This window comes from Choloepus didactylus, chromosome 2, assembly GCF_015220235.1.
Source record: "Choloepus didactylus isolate mChoDid1 chromosome 2, mChoDid1.pri, whole genome shotgun sequence".
In the NCBI taxonomy this organism is placed as follows: Eukaryota; Metazoa; Chordata; class Mammalia; order Pilosa; family Megalonychidae; genus Choloepus; species Choloepus didactylus.
The window spans coordinates 193351849-193369011 of record NC_051308.1 but is presented as its reverse complement, the minus strand read 5'-3'; the positions used below and the strand labels follow the sequence as shown (position 1 = coordinate 193369011).

General features: G+C 47.0%; 2 protein-coding genes across 3 annotated transcripts in view; one reads left to right on the top strand and one right to left on the bottom strand.

Moving 5' to 3' along the window:
- The window catches only part of GLIS1 (GLIS family zinc finger 1), a 280799-nt gene extending 267814 nt beyond the window's left edge, over positions 1 to 12985 (bottom strand). Inside the window, exons 1-2 of one of the 2 annotated variants that reach the window (XM_037827178.1) lie at positions 12894 to 12985; positions 11616 to 11916 (exon numbers count right to left, since the gene is read on the bottom strand). In XM_037827178.1, the coding sequence (XP_037683106.1) occupies positions 11616 to 11874 (259 nt within the window). In that variant the 5' untranslated portion in view covers positions 11875 to 11916; positions 12894 to 12985. Of the gene's footprint in view, positions 1 to 11615; positions 11917 to 12047; positions 12408 to 12893 lie in introns of those variants that run through there. The other variant, XM_037827179.1, reaches the window with a different exon arrangement.
- LOC119514025 (serine/arginine repetitive matrix protein 1-like) lies at positions 12203 to 13191 on the top strand. Its single transcript, XM_037809559.1, has 2 exons — positions 12203 to 12502; positions 12745 to 13191. Exons 1-2 carry the CDS (start codon positions 12203 to 12205, stop codon positions 13189 to 13191), a joined length of 747 nt encoding a protein of 248 aa, XP_037665487.1.
- The last annotated feature ends 3972 nt before the right edge of the window (positions 13192 to 17163 follow it).

The following is a 17163-nucleotide window of genomic DNA, read 5'->3' as shown; positions in this document are numbered from 1 at the left end:
CACCATGTCCCAGGGCTGGCCTGGAACACAATAGGCATTCAACAAACACTCAGGAAAGAACCAACCAACAACCAAACATGGGTTGAGCCCCTCTGGTTTTCAGGGAGCTTTTGTATAGGTACTTTGTCCTATTTGCTCCTATCAGTTGGCTGGACATTTTACAAAGGGGGAAACTGAGGTTTAGAAATAGAGAACCACTCTGGGTTGCCATACTGAAAATCTGTTGGGAGAACTTCCCAGGAAGCTCCACCCATGACCAGAGGAGGACAGATTAATTCTGCTGGGGCTTGCATTCATTCTAATCTCATCCATCAGCAAGTGTCCAGAGATACATTCATCATGGAACCAACCTCAAAGGAGCCCTCAGCCTTGTGGGGCTGCATGTTAGAGTCAGATGGCATCACCCAACCCAATAACTAGGGAGAAAAGGGAGGGTAGGGTGTTTACACCTCCCTATCCGCTCCATAGACAGCCCCCAAATCCTCCTGGGCACCAGGGCCACTGCAAGGCTGAGTGACTGACCCCAGGGCCGAGACTTGCCAGGGAGCTGGGCTGAGGCAGCCCACATCAACCTCAGCAAGGGGGCTGAAGCTCCTTCCCTAGGCCCTGAGAGAAGCCAAGATGGCAGCCAGTCACACCTGTGTGCACCAGAGGTGGGATTCGAACCTCAGTCTCTCCGACTCCAAAGTCCTTACTGTTTATTAATTACACCAAAAAAAAAAAAAAAAAAAAAATTAAAAGAAAGAGTAAGACAAGGGGTTCTACAGTACAGAGGAGTATAGCCAAGGAGTCAGGTCTGGGACCTAGTCCCAGTTCTACCACTCAATAAGACCAATAACAACAGTTCACCTTTGTTACAAGCCTACGTGCTAGCCGCTGAGCTAGACGCTCTACAGACTTCTCTTTTTAATTTCCACATCAACCCTAAGAGAGAGAAATTATCTCCATTTTATAAACAAGGAAAACTGAGGCTCAGAGTTCAATGAACTTGCCCAAGATCTAGCAAGTGGTGAAGATGGAATCTGAATCCATTTCTGACTCTAAAAGCTATGTAGCATCTTTGCACAGATAAAATGGCCCCTTTGAATCTCAATCTTCCCATCCGTCCAGAGAGGGATTGAACAAATAATAACAATTTGGACAGAGCTTTACAGTCTACAAAGCCCACAGTGGTGCCCTGAGAGGGATCAGGAAGCCAACACAACCCCAGGGTCTCTGACTAAAGGCTGTGCCAGATGGGATCTGGGCTATGTACATTGATCTCTGCCCCAACAAGGCTGCCGAAAGCTGGCATCATCTGGCTCCCAGCTCTCAGTTCAGACATTTGGTCCAAGGTTCTTTTTCATCTTAGAGAAATCTGGATCAGATGTGTTGCAACCACCAGTATCCACTCTTTAAACCACAAGGCAAGACACAATTTACAGAACCTGGGGTTCCACCCAGAGGGAGGGCAAGTGTATGGCAGAGAGTGCCCACAATCCCAAGCCAAGAGGCCAGTGGCCAGTCACTCTGGGACAGCAATCAGGCCCCTGGCCCCTCCTCTGCCTGGCCTATAGCCTGGCAGCTCCAGAGGCTTGTGACCAGAAAGACCTTTGGATCATTGAAGCCAACCTTTCCCTGAGAGGAGAAGAAAGGGAGGCCCAGAGAGGTGAGGGGACTTGCCCAAGATCACCCAGCAAGCAAGTGGGAAACATCTTTATGAAGGGCCCCAAGATGATGCTGGGAACAGAATATTCCCATCTGCTAGAGAAGCAAGTGTCTGCAGGTGAGAACCCTGGGCAAATTTTTGAAGTTAAAACATGCAGAGAGCTTATTGTGTGTCCAACCTTATAGAAAAAACAGGAACACAAAACACAGCTCCTCCTTTACAGGCTACAAGCTTCTTGATGTAGGGAACTGGGCTGGAATCCATTCCAACCTTCCTGAATACTCACAGGGCAGGGGAGCTGCAGGGACAATGAGACATCATCCCTGTCCTCACGGACACAAAAGCGAAAACAAAATCACCACCGAGTGTGATCAGTGCTATGGCAGGAGAAAAGACGGGCTGTGGAAGCCTGAGCTCTATCATAACAGGCCTAGGGAGGAAGGGAAGTCTTCTGGGAGGAGGTGGCCTCTGAGCTGGGTCTTAAGGAATTCGTAGGAGTTAGTCTGGCAGAAAGGAAAGGACGGAAGGCTCTTCCAAGAGCCTAATAATAATAATAATAATAATATCAACATTGAGCATTTACCCGGTGCCAGTCTCTGTATTTATGTACTTACACATGTATTAACTCATTAAATCCTCAGGGCAGCCTTTTGAGATCATTACTATTATTATCCCCACTTTATAGATAAAGACATTGAGTCCAAGAGAGCTCACTAACTTGCCCAAGGTCCCAAGTTAGTACCTAGAGTCAGTGTTTGAACCTGGCGGTGGTCTGGGTTCCACACCCATGGCCTCGGTCAGCACCCTCTACGCCGCTCAGATAGGTAATTCACACCAGAGCTTGTGCTGGACCCATGGGTACAAAGGTGACTATCTGAGCACTAAATACTTATTTTCCAACTTGCTCTAAAAGTGACTTAAGAAGGCACAAAGATGAATAAAGATACCTAACCAGACCCTCAAGAAGCTCACAGTCTGTAAAGAAAGGAGGACAAGTAAACAGAAAATTCCAGGCCTGAGGCTGCATAAAGAAAAGTTCAGTGCTGCTAGAGAACAAGCAAAGCAGGGATGAGTAAGACATGGAGCTGAACTGGCAGGAAGGCCTTGAATGGCAGGTCACAGGGCTTGGATCTTTCCCATTGGCCAAATGGTTGCCAATCTACGAACCAAGCTGTAATTTCGGGGGAGAGCAGCCTCTACCAATATAGATGACATTGTGGTTGATAAAATACAGATCTATATAAAGGAGCTCTTAAAATTAGTAACCTTTCCTCAGTAGGTATTTTCTCTATCAACAGATATTAAAAGCATAAAACTACTCTCACGGACAGTGGAAAGATTTTCATCGCTGTATTTATTAGAAAACTCGGATACCCTTGTTGTCAGGGATGGGAAGTAACAGAAAGGATTTAAGCAAAGGGTTCTGAGGATCCAAGGTCTGGGGTTTTTGCTCTCCATCCACTCCTGCACCCCCACGTTTCTAAGCCCCCTGATCTGTTTGAAATCACCCGTCTGAAGGCCTAAAGAAGATCCCGCCCCAGTGAGAAGCTTCGATGCAGAGATATTCTCACAAAGAGCGTAAGTACAAATGACTGTTTGATCAATCATTTGGCCTCAGTGTGGGATTTGGTTAGAATTAAAGCCATCTGGCTGGGGGGGGGGGGGGTGGAGGAGGAGACAAGCAGGCGGGAAAACGACCCACCCCCTCCCCCAAAAAAGCATTGTTAAAATACAACTGCGGAGAAACAGTTCAAGTCCCTGCTGTTATTTCAGCCTAAACCACTTAATCCTTCAGCACATAAAGCAACTTATTTTATGACCCTTTTCCCTTTAAAAAGTAAATCAGAAGACACTGCCTTGAATTCAGATATCTCTGAAACACACTACTCATCCCTCCCAGTGAAATATCCTGTTTCATAAACCCTCTTCGAGATACTTGAAACTGCAGATCACTAAATGCCTAGCTTTAGGCATCTGACATTCCAGAGAATTAATATTTAAACTTATTATAGGAAAAAAGAATTGAGTTTGGTTGAAGCATGAAATATTTAATAGTGTCTCCAAATTAGAAACCCTATTTTGTTTCGCGTTGGAAATGCCAACGTTATTACCTGGGCTTTGCACTCTAATAAGATAAAATACACAGGCGGTCTTGAGATTAAACACACAATTACTGCCGTTTTCTCCAGAGAGAGAAGGAGTGAGACAGGTTTGGGGAGTGGAAGCGATTGAGTTTCATTTTTACGATACACTTAAAATTATATTATCATTCCCTGCCTCGAGGGTTGGACTTGAGAGTGCTGAAGCTACTTAACCACCGAAAACTGTGTCAAAATCAGGGAATCCACCGAGGCGAGTAGCAGGCTCCTTACGCCGTCTACGAATGGGCCTGCTGCTGGGCAAAATCTGGTAATTTTCTCTACTCGCTAGCACAAAAGTATTAAGTGGTTTAGGATAAAAATTAAGCTTCAGTTGACACTGTGGATCCTGGCAGCCTCTACCAGCACGTGTAATTTATTTACAGGGTTGGAAAGTCGGCAAAATACATCATCAACTCTTATACAAACTTCTACTAGGTATTAAATACCCAACTCTCAGAGAAGTAATTCACATAGTCCAGCATCGTTCCAAAATAAACCCAATCTCCAGCCCTCCGGAGAGCTTAAAACAGCAAAAGGGATCTGTGTTTTTAAAAGTCAGGTTTATAGTACTCCCTGGTTTCTTGCTACAGCCTCATTTTCCATCAAACCTGTTATTTAAAAACAAAAGCAACAACATCTAAAAAAGTTATCTGGCCGCTAAAAGACACAAATAGGAAGAGGCCAGGCCGTATGGTATTGCAACTGGAGCCTTCCGTGATCCTCCTTCAAAGCTCCCTTTCAGAACCGGGTCAATATAGGAAGGTGAAGAAGCCTCAGACAGTCAAGACTCTTGCAATTTCATCTTCAGAGTAAGGATGACTCCTTGAGACTGTACACACTCACACGCAATTGTTAATACACACACCCTCCTTCAAGGCCATGGTCTCAGCCTAGTAGCCGGACCTTTTCCATCTGCCTTCCATAGGGGGTCACTTGGCTCTTTCATCATCTGACAAAAAAGACCCACTCCCGCAAACAAATCCTCAAATTAAATTGGATCCCTAGCCTGTTCTCCCTTCCAAGTGCTTCATCGCACAAAACACTTAATAAAAAAATCATTATTTCAAAGCTCCCCGCGCCACCGCTCCCAGCAAAGCATGCAGTCTACACCCCAGGCATGGCAGGGATCCTAAGGGAGTCTCCTCAAACAAATGTCTCAGAAGCAGGAGACAGGAGGCCAGGACGGGGGTTTGGGCAGGGAACCTCCCCCACACTGCCCGGAAGGCTCAAAGAGGGACTACACCTGCCATACCCGAGAAGGTTTGTGTGTACCTCCAGGGTCCTCCACCAGCCTCTGGGAGTCCGGGCCTGGCTCCCAGCTTCCTGGGGGCCCCACGTCACAACTGGGAACCACTCTCCTTTTCCCATTTCTGCAAAGGAGGGGTGGACAAAACGCTAATAGAGGCAGAGTCTCCAAAGGGGCACGCTGGGAAGGGCAGTCTGGACCAGGCTGTGGCCTCCTGCTGCCTTCCCCGGGCTTGGGGCACACCTCACTCCATGGCCACAGTGACTCCTTGACTAATAACGTGCCCGCTGGTTGGATTTTAGCAGCTGGTCCTGGAGAGAAGTGGGCTTTAGGCAGAAAGTACCAGCTTTGCTGTTGGACAGACCTGGGTTCAAATCCCAGGCTCTGCTACTTATTAACCGTGCAACCTTGGACAAATCACTTAAACTTTCCAAGTCTCAGGTCCCCCTGTTAAATTAGAATAATGCCTCTTTTCCTCATTGGATTGTTGTGCATTATTAACTGTGATCACAACTATAAAATGTCTGGCCTGGCACAAAGCAGGGGCCCAATAAATGTTAATTTACCTCCCTCTTCCTGCTCTTTCTATGTTCAGTTTCAGGAGTCAAAAGTTCCAAGGACAGGTCACGTCTATAACCTGGCCTGAGACAAAGGCAGCCTGCTTCCACATCCCGGATCCTTCCTAGCTCAGTTAATGTGGAATTCTGGAGTATCAGCCCAGAGGTAGCTTATGGATCATCCATTCAAACTGCTCCCCACTTTACAGATGGGGAAACCGACGCTGGAAGCAAAGGGCCTTGCCCACATTCATTGAGGTTGTACACTGGTACGTGTGTTTGCTTCCGGCAGGCCCCAACCATAAGCACCAAATAATTCAGGCCATACAGGAAATGCATTATTCAGTTAACTGACTGAAGGTCTCCTCTCCGTGCATCTGATTCAAATGCTGACTTTAAAAACACAGCTCATAATGCTAACACAATCTGCCTCCATCCACCGGAAACCTGCTGAAGGAATAACGCTTTGGAGTTTAAGAAGATGGAAAGGAAAGGAAGCAAATGCTTTAAAGGACTTGAAACTATAAGGCTTAAGGTTGTACTCTCCCCACCCCCAACCCACCCCAGGTCTCTGTTTTCTTTCGGTTTCTTATAAATAAGGCTTTAGAAGACCAAAGCAGCCACAAAACTCTTCCCCTCCACCCCACCCCCACCCCCCTTTTCTGCTTGCTTTACTCAGAAACTCAGCTGCGAGTCCCCGGACTTTGGTTCCAATGCTGAAAGCATTTTTTTTTTCATTGTAAACTATTAATTTGGGCAGTGGCTGTTGATAAACAAGAAGTCCGTTTTTAAACTGCTAGAATCATTAGCACAGTGAAGGCAAGCAGCACAAACATTTCGGGAGTCTGCTCGTTTTTCCTGGCCCTGGTATTACAGCTGTGCTTTTTGCAAAATGAAGTGGAATTTTTCAAAGCCCAATGCAGGGTTTGTTTCATTTCTTCTCCCCCTTGAACTGAATGTCTTTGTTTCTTCAAATACAAAAATAAACTACCCCCTACCAAAAGAAACAATATTCTCTCTAGGTCCAAACTAATTGCAACTAAAACCTGTATCAGAGGAAAAAAAAAAAGATAAACCACATATTACAATTTAACTGTGAATATAATCATATATATAAGGAGAGAATGTTGAAATACTACCTATCAACTTCAAAACCGGGAGTTCATTTCCAAGAGAAAATTGAAAGAAAGGAAATTATCCTCTGTATGCAAAAGCCACAGTTAGCGGCAGTCGCTGGGCAACTTCCAAATAAAGTTGGTGTTTATTTGTTGTTTTTTTCTAATCTTATCCAAAAAAGGATTGAAAACCCTATTTCAAACTTTAGTTTCTCCCTTCTTCTAGGATGCTGGCCAAACTTCACAAAATAAAACTGAAGAAAATGATGATAATTATGCAACATTCAGAACAAAGAACATAAGAATATATTTTTTTAAATGATTCACTGTGCACTTATGCCTGTAATGGGATTTTAGCGCACTGTAAAAATAAGTGTGCTGGCTCACTCAGCTTCTCACGCAAGTGAAACGCAGAGAGACAAGTAACTCAGAGATGGGGCGGGTTTTGTTTTTGTTATTTTTCAGAAGTGTGAAGGAAACTCACAGCATATAAAGAAATTTCCTTTTTTTTTAAATCACAGACAGAGCAATATAGCCTAATGATACGCAATACGATAGCAGTACAGCTGAGAGGGTCCTGAGACCCCAGCCCAGCCCACACTAGAGGTAAGCTCAGAAACAACCAGGCCTAAATGAAGTTACGATCTCAAAAGACGGTCCCTTTCCATGCCAAGTCTTAGCAGCTTCTAGAGCACTTGGGAGACGGGAAGGGAAGAGAAGAGAAATTCTAGACACAAGAACCTTAAGGAATCTTTGGGAATTATATTCCCACTACATGTCTATAAAAGATTTATTGGATATGTAACTCTTACGACTATAGACGCAACATGTTCCTATCTTATTTGTATACCCACACACCTACATCTTTCTCTTTTTCTCACTGAACCTGACATTTGACCAGCAGGTTTTTCTCTCCCTTATTTGAAACCTCAAGCACCGAAAAAATTTGGATCTGATTATTTCTGTATCACAGGACCAGGACTTTAAAATGGATGAAATGCAAGCAAATTGCCCACCAGAGCCGGAGGGGGAGGGAGGGGATGCTTCGAAAATAACTCATACTTTTCTATACCGATGCACTGACCCCTCCAAGGCCTCCCCAGACACATCAGTGGCTATTTATTCAGATGAAGAAACGCTACCAGGTAAAGCAACTGAAACCATTATGGCTTACTCTCTACCACCACCAGCCCGACACTCACGTGCACAATCTACAACTGCTTTTTTTTTTCTTTCTGAAGAAAAACAAAAAAAAAATTTTTTTCAGTTGCAAGATTAACTGTTTTTTGGCATTAACAGCACATTTTGATGATGTTTACAAACAGCAGAGTTCAGCTGTGCCAAAATCATCGACCTCCTTTTTATTGCTAAGATGTGTCCGGTGTCAATACATGTTGAAAAGGTCCCCATGAGTTGTTGGGAATTAAATAGTGAACTCATTATCTCGTTTGGTCTGGGAACAGCAACTCTCAACAAACGGAATCATCTAGTGAACTAGTCCTTTTCTAACTATAGCATAGATAACAAGTTACCAATTCCCAAAGATTCAAGACACGAGAAATACCAGGAGCAAAAATATTTTTGAATTCTCTTAGAACATTTGGAAGGCCTTCATTTCCACCAACACACACACGTAGAAGGTACAAGTTGTGGAACCAGAACCAAATATTTAGAGCTGGACACGTTGGAAACTGCCACTTACTGTCTCCGTGGCTCTGAGCAAATCCCAGAACTTTACTGTCTTCGTCTACAAAATGGGAATCACATTAATTATGGCCAGGGTCTGTCCAGCTCTTTACAACCTGAAAAGTGCTCCTACATCTGTTCCCTCGCAACAGCCCACGAGATAGGCAGAGCACAGCTGGCATGAAGGCAGAATGAGATAATGTGCGGGAAAACATACTGGAAACTGTAAAGTACCGTGCATGGGAAACGAGCATCATTAGGGCACTGCCACAAAGCTGTCCGCTCGCATAAAGCCCAGATGTTTACCTTCTTTCCTTGTCAGGACTTATAAAACCAGAATGCCGGCTGTTTAAAAATAAGAAAAAATGCAGCATCTGGTCATTTGGCCTTTCCAGCTGTTTGGAATCTGGATAAACGGGACTCTGCCATAAACAGATCGTGATTCTTATTGTAAATGATGACAATGTTAGTGCATGACGTCACGCCATCCCCAGTACCTCCCGAGCCCCAATCTGGAAACACACAGGACCCCAAGACGTATGGATAAACTCACGGATCCAAGAACTTGCTCCCTTCCTCTGCTTAGGGTTTGTCTGAGGCAGAAGGAGATCATCTGAAACCTGACCCCAGACCAAGCAATACTGTCTTTTCCCTAGTCCTTGGGCAGCAGCGGCCGCAACAGATCCGAAGCCTGGCTCCTTTCAGCTTCCCCTGGCCAGTGTGCCAGTGTTAGTGCTCTTCCCGTCGGACATTTGGAAATGAACCTTTCTCCCCCTCACTCTACCCTCTTGATCTCAAGTCTCCCCGACCCTAGGCACAAATTAATAAAAGTGGCCCCTTCTACCTTTTTCATTTACAATGCATTTTTACAATTATTGTCTTATTTTCCCTGGGAGGAAAGCACTAGTACCTCATGTATGACGATACTAATCCCTACAATAACCAGGCACTGAGGATCCTTCACACTCTTTATCACTAGTGCTTTCACAGGTCTTTCAAAGTAAGTGTCACGGTAAACGTACAAATGAGGAAACTAAGGCTCAGAGGAGTGAAAAAAAAAAACTCTCCCACAGTCCCACAGATTGTAGGTGGCAGGATCTTACAATTTCCAGTACAGCCAGTAAATGTTTTCCAATTGGTATTCCTATCTGTCTGTTTCTAATAAGCCCGAGAGCTTGGAGCTAGACACCAAACATTCAAAGGGTTTTGTGGTCTGGGGACTATTTTGGTGGGCATGAGGGCAGTAGGAAGGTGCTGTTTCTTTGTGGCACTTTTAAGGAGGCATCTGAAGCTCTGCTGGGAAGCTGGTTTTGTCTCAGCCCACTTTGTGGCATGGCTTTGTCCAACAGCAGCATAGAAGCCAGGTTGGAAACCTCTCTAAGCCCTAGTCTCCGGGCGATGGGCTGGCCAGAATCCCTGGCCCTGACCTGCTGAATGGCCTTTTACAAGACATTTCTCCTCGTTCCAGACCTCAGTTTCCTCCTCTTTCAAATGGGTGTAATAAACCCTGCCCCACCAGGCTCATGGGGTGGGGATGGCGGGGGGGGCGCTGTGAAGAAAACTGCTTTGAAGCCTCTTGGAAAAAGATTAACCAGAGCAACCAGCTTAAGATAAAAAGAAAGAGGTTCTTCCTCCTATCCCTTTATCCTCTGCTGCCTTTTCTAAATACAATCCTGACTTAAAGATCTCATATTTTAGATATTTTCAGGAGGAGGATAAAAATAATTTGTGTTTGGGGGGAATGGAAGTAGGAAAGTCGTACACAAAGCATCCAGATGAAAGGTCTCTGTAACCGCAGCTTGGAACAAAGGCTGTGTTTGGGAGCTCCATCGATAGTCTCAGGAAGACTTGATCGTGTAAGACGGCCACCACTTTTTTAAACGCAAAACATTGCAAGAGGGTGTCTGTTTAATGGACTGTGAATTGAGGGGGGCAAGCCAGGGCACTCACGGCAGCAAACATTACTCATTCCTGGCTGTGCAGCACTCCTCCTTCCTGGTAAAAGAGAACCTCATATGTGTAGTCCAGCAATGATCCACTGCAGCCGTTATTTTCCATATCTACTCTTCTTAAAAATGACCTTAATTTCTTGGAGAAAAGACTGACATTTAAAATAACAAGACAAGAAATAGCTCTCTCCTATAAAGTCAGGTGTTTTCTTTAGAAAAGAAAAAAAAACTGTTTATGTTTATTTCAGTCTACCAGTCCCTGAATTTGGGAGTTACGCTCTCATCTCTAAAAGCAGGCCGGCCTATCTTTGCTAAACTGCCAGGCTGATACTAAAGGAGTGATATCCATGGAGCTGTACATCACAAACCGTTTTTGTCTTCCTTGGGAATCATCTGGAAACAGAACCAAGAGGTTCCAAATGCTGATCTAGCCAAGGAAAGGAGGTGGGGAGGGCAAGGGCTTAACAGAGTTCCCCAATTTCTGGTTAATTATCTGTCAGTATGAAACTTATAAATAATGGCTCAATAATAATTAACTGTGATGAGAAGGACAGGTTGTGAGAATCCCAGCATCCTTGCTGACTTTGAGCCCATAAACTGTGCTGGGGCCTGCAACTTTCACTCACCAGCTTTGCTGGGTGAAGCAGGGTATTGGCAAAGTAACTTTGAACTGAAGACTATGCTTCTGAAGAGTCAGGGACAGAAAAGCCATTTTTCAGTCAGAACTTAACTCCGGCTGGATTACAGATTCATAAAAAATTTCTGGCAGGAATCCAGAAATCATCTGATATAATGCCTCGCTTGACAGATGGGGAAACTGAGGTCCCAAGAGGGGAGAGGTATTGCAGAAGGCCTCTGTTTTTTGTTATTTAGGGAGACTGGAATACTTCAAAATATGCCTTTCAACGGCTCAGCCATGGAGATACGAGAGTTGCTACTCCCAAACTGCAAGAGGCTTTCATTTATAAGATTTTGACAAGTTTCACACAACTTTTATCAGAAACATACGGAAGGAAAATTACATAATCTGAGCTTTCTATACACACACACACCCCTCCAAAAAACAGGCTTATTGCATTTGAATTAGACGTTTCCTGCAACCAGGCATCACTTCGGACTGACAGGTGAGTCCCAAACAATTAGAGGAAACCTGAGGAACTCGAGAAAATTCCAAGTTCTCCGGAGCCTCTCTACAAAGGCACGCGGTGACGACGTCTGGCAGCAGGAGTCTCACCACCCTCGCGGCCAGGCACGATGGTGGGGCTGCACTCACCCTTCCCTGCGGCGGCGGCCTTCGGCGGGCCGTAGTCTCGTGGGCTCCGAGGCCGGAGGAGGTCGTGGGCGCGAGGCGGCGGCGCGGGCGGCCGGGGTATCAGGTCCCGCGGACACCCCTCCCGGCAACCGCCGCCGCTGACGGTGACCCTGAAGGCCATGTGTGCGCCGAGGCCAGTGTGCCCGTGGCCGGGGCCGGGCGCGCCGGGAGCCTCCTTCGGCCTCTTGTCGGAATGAGCCTCGGCCACCTCGCAGTGCATGGCGCCGGGGCGGGGCGCACCGCTGGGGGTCGCGCCGAACTCCTGGGGAAGGGAGAACAGCATAGGCACTTTAGATTCGGGGAAGCGGTCCCTCTCTGGTCCCCTCGGTTTATTCCTCTTCTTTAAAATGGGTTAGCGCCATCACATCTACCCTACCTGGAGGTCAAACCCACCTGATCCCACGTAAAAGTCCCTTCCTCTGCGCCGCAGCGCCCCTCACTTCTTTCCCTCGTTTGTTGAGGGCCCCAGCCACCACGAGCATTCCCACGAAGCCCCTGCGCCCTCTGGCCCAAATCCACCTCCACCGAGACCGGCCCTCTTTGGACGAATGGGGAAACTGAGGCCTGGAGAGGGAAAAGAGCCTGACTGGGGTCACCCAGTGGGAGAGGGGCCGGGCGGCAACGATGATTTACAGAGCAGTGCTCCGGCGAAGCGTCACGGGCTGCGCGCTTCGAGGGCGCTTCGAGGCCCGGCGGGGCGCAGTGGCAGCGAGCGGCTCCCCCACAGTTCCCCAGCGCAGGCTCTCCGACACACCCGCGACCATCCAAACCAGGAAAACAGGAGTCCGAGGATGGGCGCTCGCTCCCGCCACGCGAACCCATCACGCACACACCCACTGAGGCACAAGGTCAGTACCATCCATACACGACGCGTTCCCACGCACACCACATACACACACAAGCAAATGCACACTCGGGGTCACGACGTGCCACACATTCTACATTCACTCATTCACTCGCTCAGACACTCAGCAACACAATCAGCCGCACAGTTCACACACACACTCTCTCTACACACACACACACTCACACTGACACACGCACGCCGGGCACCAAGTCTCAGCCTTTCCATCATGCCTCTTGAAAATAGGGCCCGGGACCCCGGAACTCTCCTCTCCCCTCGACGATCCCTGCGCCATCCCAAAGTTCCCGGACTCAAGCGTTGCTGGGACGCAAGCGTCGAATCTCCGGCCGCGGCGCCCGCCCCCTCTCCCGCCCGCCGGCTGTGCCTCCGCTCACCTCACCGCCGCCGCTGCGCTCGCGGGGCGCACGACTCCGCGCGCCTCCACTGGCGCCGCGGCCCCCGCAGCCGCCACCGCGTCTTGCGAGGCGGCACCGTGTGGGGGCGGGGACGGGGGCGGGACCACAGCCTGCCCGGCAGCTTCTCTGGCCAGTGGCGCACTGCGGCCGCCCCTCCGAGGCCAATCGGGGCGCGAGGGCGGGGCCTTTCTGCCCCCACCGGGGGGGCGGAGGGTTTGACAGGCGGCGGCCCGCTGGAGTCCCACGTTGCCCGCAGCCCTTCGGCCTCGGAGACTAACAGGCCTGTGGGGCAGCACTGCGGGCTGGAGAGACTGGGGCATGGACACCGAAGCTGGGCCGGCCGAGTCGGCGGAACACACTGGGCGTCGGGAGAGAGGGGCTCGACCCTCCTCCCCTCTCCAGGGTCAGTTTTCTCCTCTGTCAGATGGGAAGGCGGAGATGACAGATGTGAAAGTGTTTTCGAAGTTTTCTTGGAGAATCCAACCCGCTCACTGGAGAACTCACGCAGATTTTACATCTAGACGAAGCAAAATAGGGATCGGAACCCAGGCTCTCAGCCCGCTTTTCTTACTTTTTTGTGTGTGGGGGAAATGTTTTCCACCGGAAGAAGTTCAAGATAGACGGAATCAAACTCTGAAGTACAGGTTTTTAAAAAACAAAAACAAACAAACAAACAAAAAACAACAGATGCCTGGATCCCAAACAGAAAATATTCCGCTTCAGTCTGTCTGGGGGACAGGGCCCCAGCGCTCAGATTTTAAGCGATCTCCCGGGAGCCCTTACCACTCTGGAATTGAGCCCCACTCATCTAAGTTCCTCCAGAGCCGGTACCCAGTGCCCCTGCCTTCTGGGTTCCCACATACACAACAATGCTTCAGGGGAACTTGCCGATATATAGAAAGATCGCTGGACAAGGAACGGTAGATTTCACAGGGACTGGAAGCGAAGGCTTAGTTTTCCTCTGTGAGACTCATTTTCCTACACGCCAGGGCTACTAAAGGATCCAGCAAGCTTCTGAGATGGTCTCTGCATTTCAGCCCAGCCTGCCTGATCTGCACTGTTTGCTGGTGATGGGTGCCAGCTGCAAGGGTCCTGCCTGGCTGTGTAAACTCTGATGGGAGAGGTCTGTCTCTTTGGCCTTGGTCTCAAATTGAGAAATGTGTATGGAGCCCAGCAGATTAGGTCTCCCATACACAGGATTTTGCACAGTAAGAGACCTCAAGCATCATCCCCAGCATCTTAGAAACCCAGGATTTCAGAATCACAAAATTATAAGATTAGATTTCTTGTAATTTATTAAATATAGAATCTTACCAGTAGAGAGCAATCATGCTAGGAAGGACCTTGAAGATTTAGTTAGACCCACCCCCCTTTCAGAGGGGAGGGGTTGTAGAGTGTGGCTGAGCTGGCATTGAAATCCCAGCTTCCTGACTCCCAGTCCAGTGCTCTTCCTCCTTTACCAACCAAACAGCCTCTAACAGATACAAGATATCAACCCTGCCCATAACACACAGGCCGAGGGTTGCATAGGGCCTCTCAAAGGTCTTGCCTCTCTGTCTGGGGATTTGAAGTGGGAGGGTGTTGCTACTTTTATGGTAGTGGGGGGGAGGAGTGGAAAGGAGCAAGAGTCTCTCAATTCCCCCCACCAATGTTCCACCAGGTGCTCTCCTCTGCTGCCCACCCTTGCCTTGCTTGCCAACAACCCTAGACATCTGCCTCACTCTTCTGGAGGTCCATGGCTCTGCCACCAACAGGCCATTTGACTTTTAGGCAAATCTTAACCCCACTCAGGACTTCATTTTCCCTCTCAAAAATTGAAAGGGTTGGAAGATGACCACTGGGCCTTGTCAGTTCTGCCCTTCAGTGAGGCCAGGAACCAGCTCATCTGTCCCCATACCCCCACCAGACGCGTGCGTGTTCTCACACACACACACACACACACACACACACAGCACTGGGCACTTAATCAGGGCTCAGAAAACATTTGCTGAGTAAGTCATTTAACCAAATGGACCTGCAGTTGGGCTTTCCAAATTTCCAAAATGTAGCAACAGCTTATTTAGTTATTCTTGACTCAGGGCCACAAAGATCCATCAGGACGGCCTCTTCCTTGGTGAGCTCACAGCTCCACACCACCAGGACGGATGAATTTGTGAAGCCTGACAAAGTGATGAGAAGGTTAATCAGCTCAATAAAACAGACTTCTTAAACACTGTATAGGGCAGAACCCCTTTGGGGATATATAGAATCAAGTGGATATATGTATTTTTTTCTGAGAAGTAAACACACAAAACTAGGGGAATGGGGGACTGGAGTGAGGCCTGTACTTTGCATTTTTATACATTTCTGAACTGTTTACATTTTCTAACAATATATATTATCCCTCTCTTTTAACAGGAATTATCTGAGCAGTGAAATTATGGGCTGTATTTTTTTCTTTATATTCAGTATTAAAATGAAACTAGTTAATATTTTAATTGTCAATAACCCATGTTTCTAGCTCAAACTCTCTTTTGCACTCCAGTCTCACATATTGATTGTCTACAGGATATCTCTATTCTGATCCATGTACAAAAGCAAACATCATTTTCTTCTCCAATATTGCTCCTCGCTTCTATGTCCCTAACTGTGTGAATGATCCCATGGCCAAGTTCACCAAGTCACAAATCTGACAGTTATTCTGGACCTCTCCTTTCCTACTCTCCCATATCTAATGTGCCATAAATCCATCTGACAACCCCCCTTCTCTCCATCCTCACAACTACATTTCTTCAAAGTTCTCAAAAATTTCTGTAAGTCTCCCAACTCTTCTGCCTCCAGCCTCATCCTCCTCCCAATCATACATCTTCCACATTAGTCTCCCCATCAAACTTTCTAAAACATAGAAAAGACTAGGTCACTTACCTGCTTAAACCTCGTCCCAATGGGCATCTAAATAAAGTCAAACCATTTCCCCACCCACCCCCAGCTCCACTCTATGTTCCAAATACCCTGGAATATTTCTCATGCCCTAGAAGCCAGCACAATAGTTCATACCTTCATAGCTTTGTATATGGTATTTCTAGGCTAACACGTTTTCTCCCTGTCTACCATGCAAACTCCTTCCTATGAGTTGTTAATACCCACCTCAAGTGTCATTTTCCCCAGAAGCTGTCCCTGAATGCTCTGGCTAGAATTGTTTTCTTCCTGCATAACTCTCTGCTTCACTCTATGTCAGAACTTATCACACTGTTTTGTAACTGCGTATTTAATGATCTGTCTCCCACTTTAGTCTGAGAGTTCTATGAGGAAAGAGGCAGACTTTCCCTGTGTATCTCCAAAGCCTAGAGCCTAATCTGGTCCAAAGTAGGTACCAAGTAAATGTTTATCAAATGCCAATTGAATTATTAAAAACTGACCAACTACTGCATTTGCATGCTAACATATCTAAGTGCTTCCCCACCCTACCATATCCTTCTCCTTCCACCCACATCACCATCTTTGGCCAGGGGCATAAATATACTCTGAGCAAATGATCAGGACAAAAATAGACATTTCTAGGTCTTGGGTCTCCTGTGACCTACAGATGTGAGAATGGGGAAGGAATAGAGGTGATGGATGTTTTACTTCTTACGTTGCCTCTACTTTCTGCAGTAAGGGAAGGAGAATTAGCATTCATTCGGGAATCTACCAGATGCCAGCCACTACAGCAGGCCCTTTCCGTATGTGATCACGTTTAATCCTGACAGCAACCTTCTCAGAAAGTGGTTGGTTAATTGTGCCATTTTACAGGTGAGAGAAAGAAAAGTTCAAAATAAGTGATTTGCTAAAATTCTCCCAGTCAGGAATGCCTGCCTGAGTCCAAAGCTGGGGCTTCCTTAACTGCACTTTGGGGTGTTCATTGGGAACAGCCCACAGAATGGCTTCCATGTGGTTGTGACTTTGGGGGTATCAAGCTGAGGGACATGAGCAAGTCACCATCTATGGTTCCTCAGTACTGTACTTGCCATATGAAGGTGATAGTGCCCATCCCACCTGCCCCAGGGCTTCTATAGAGATTCATTGCCAATGTGGAGAAAAGATAAAATCATCCTGAAAATGAGAGATGATGATGATCAATGGACTACCCAACTTAATTATTTCACCACCTCTAGAATTAATCTTATAACTTAAAGATCTTCTTTTAAAAAAAAAAAACACTGAATAATCCCAGTATGGAACACAGTCACTAAACTAAGAAGAGGAGAACTTTCTTAACTATATAAAGGGC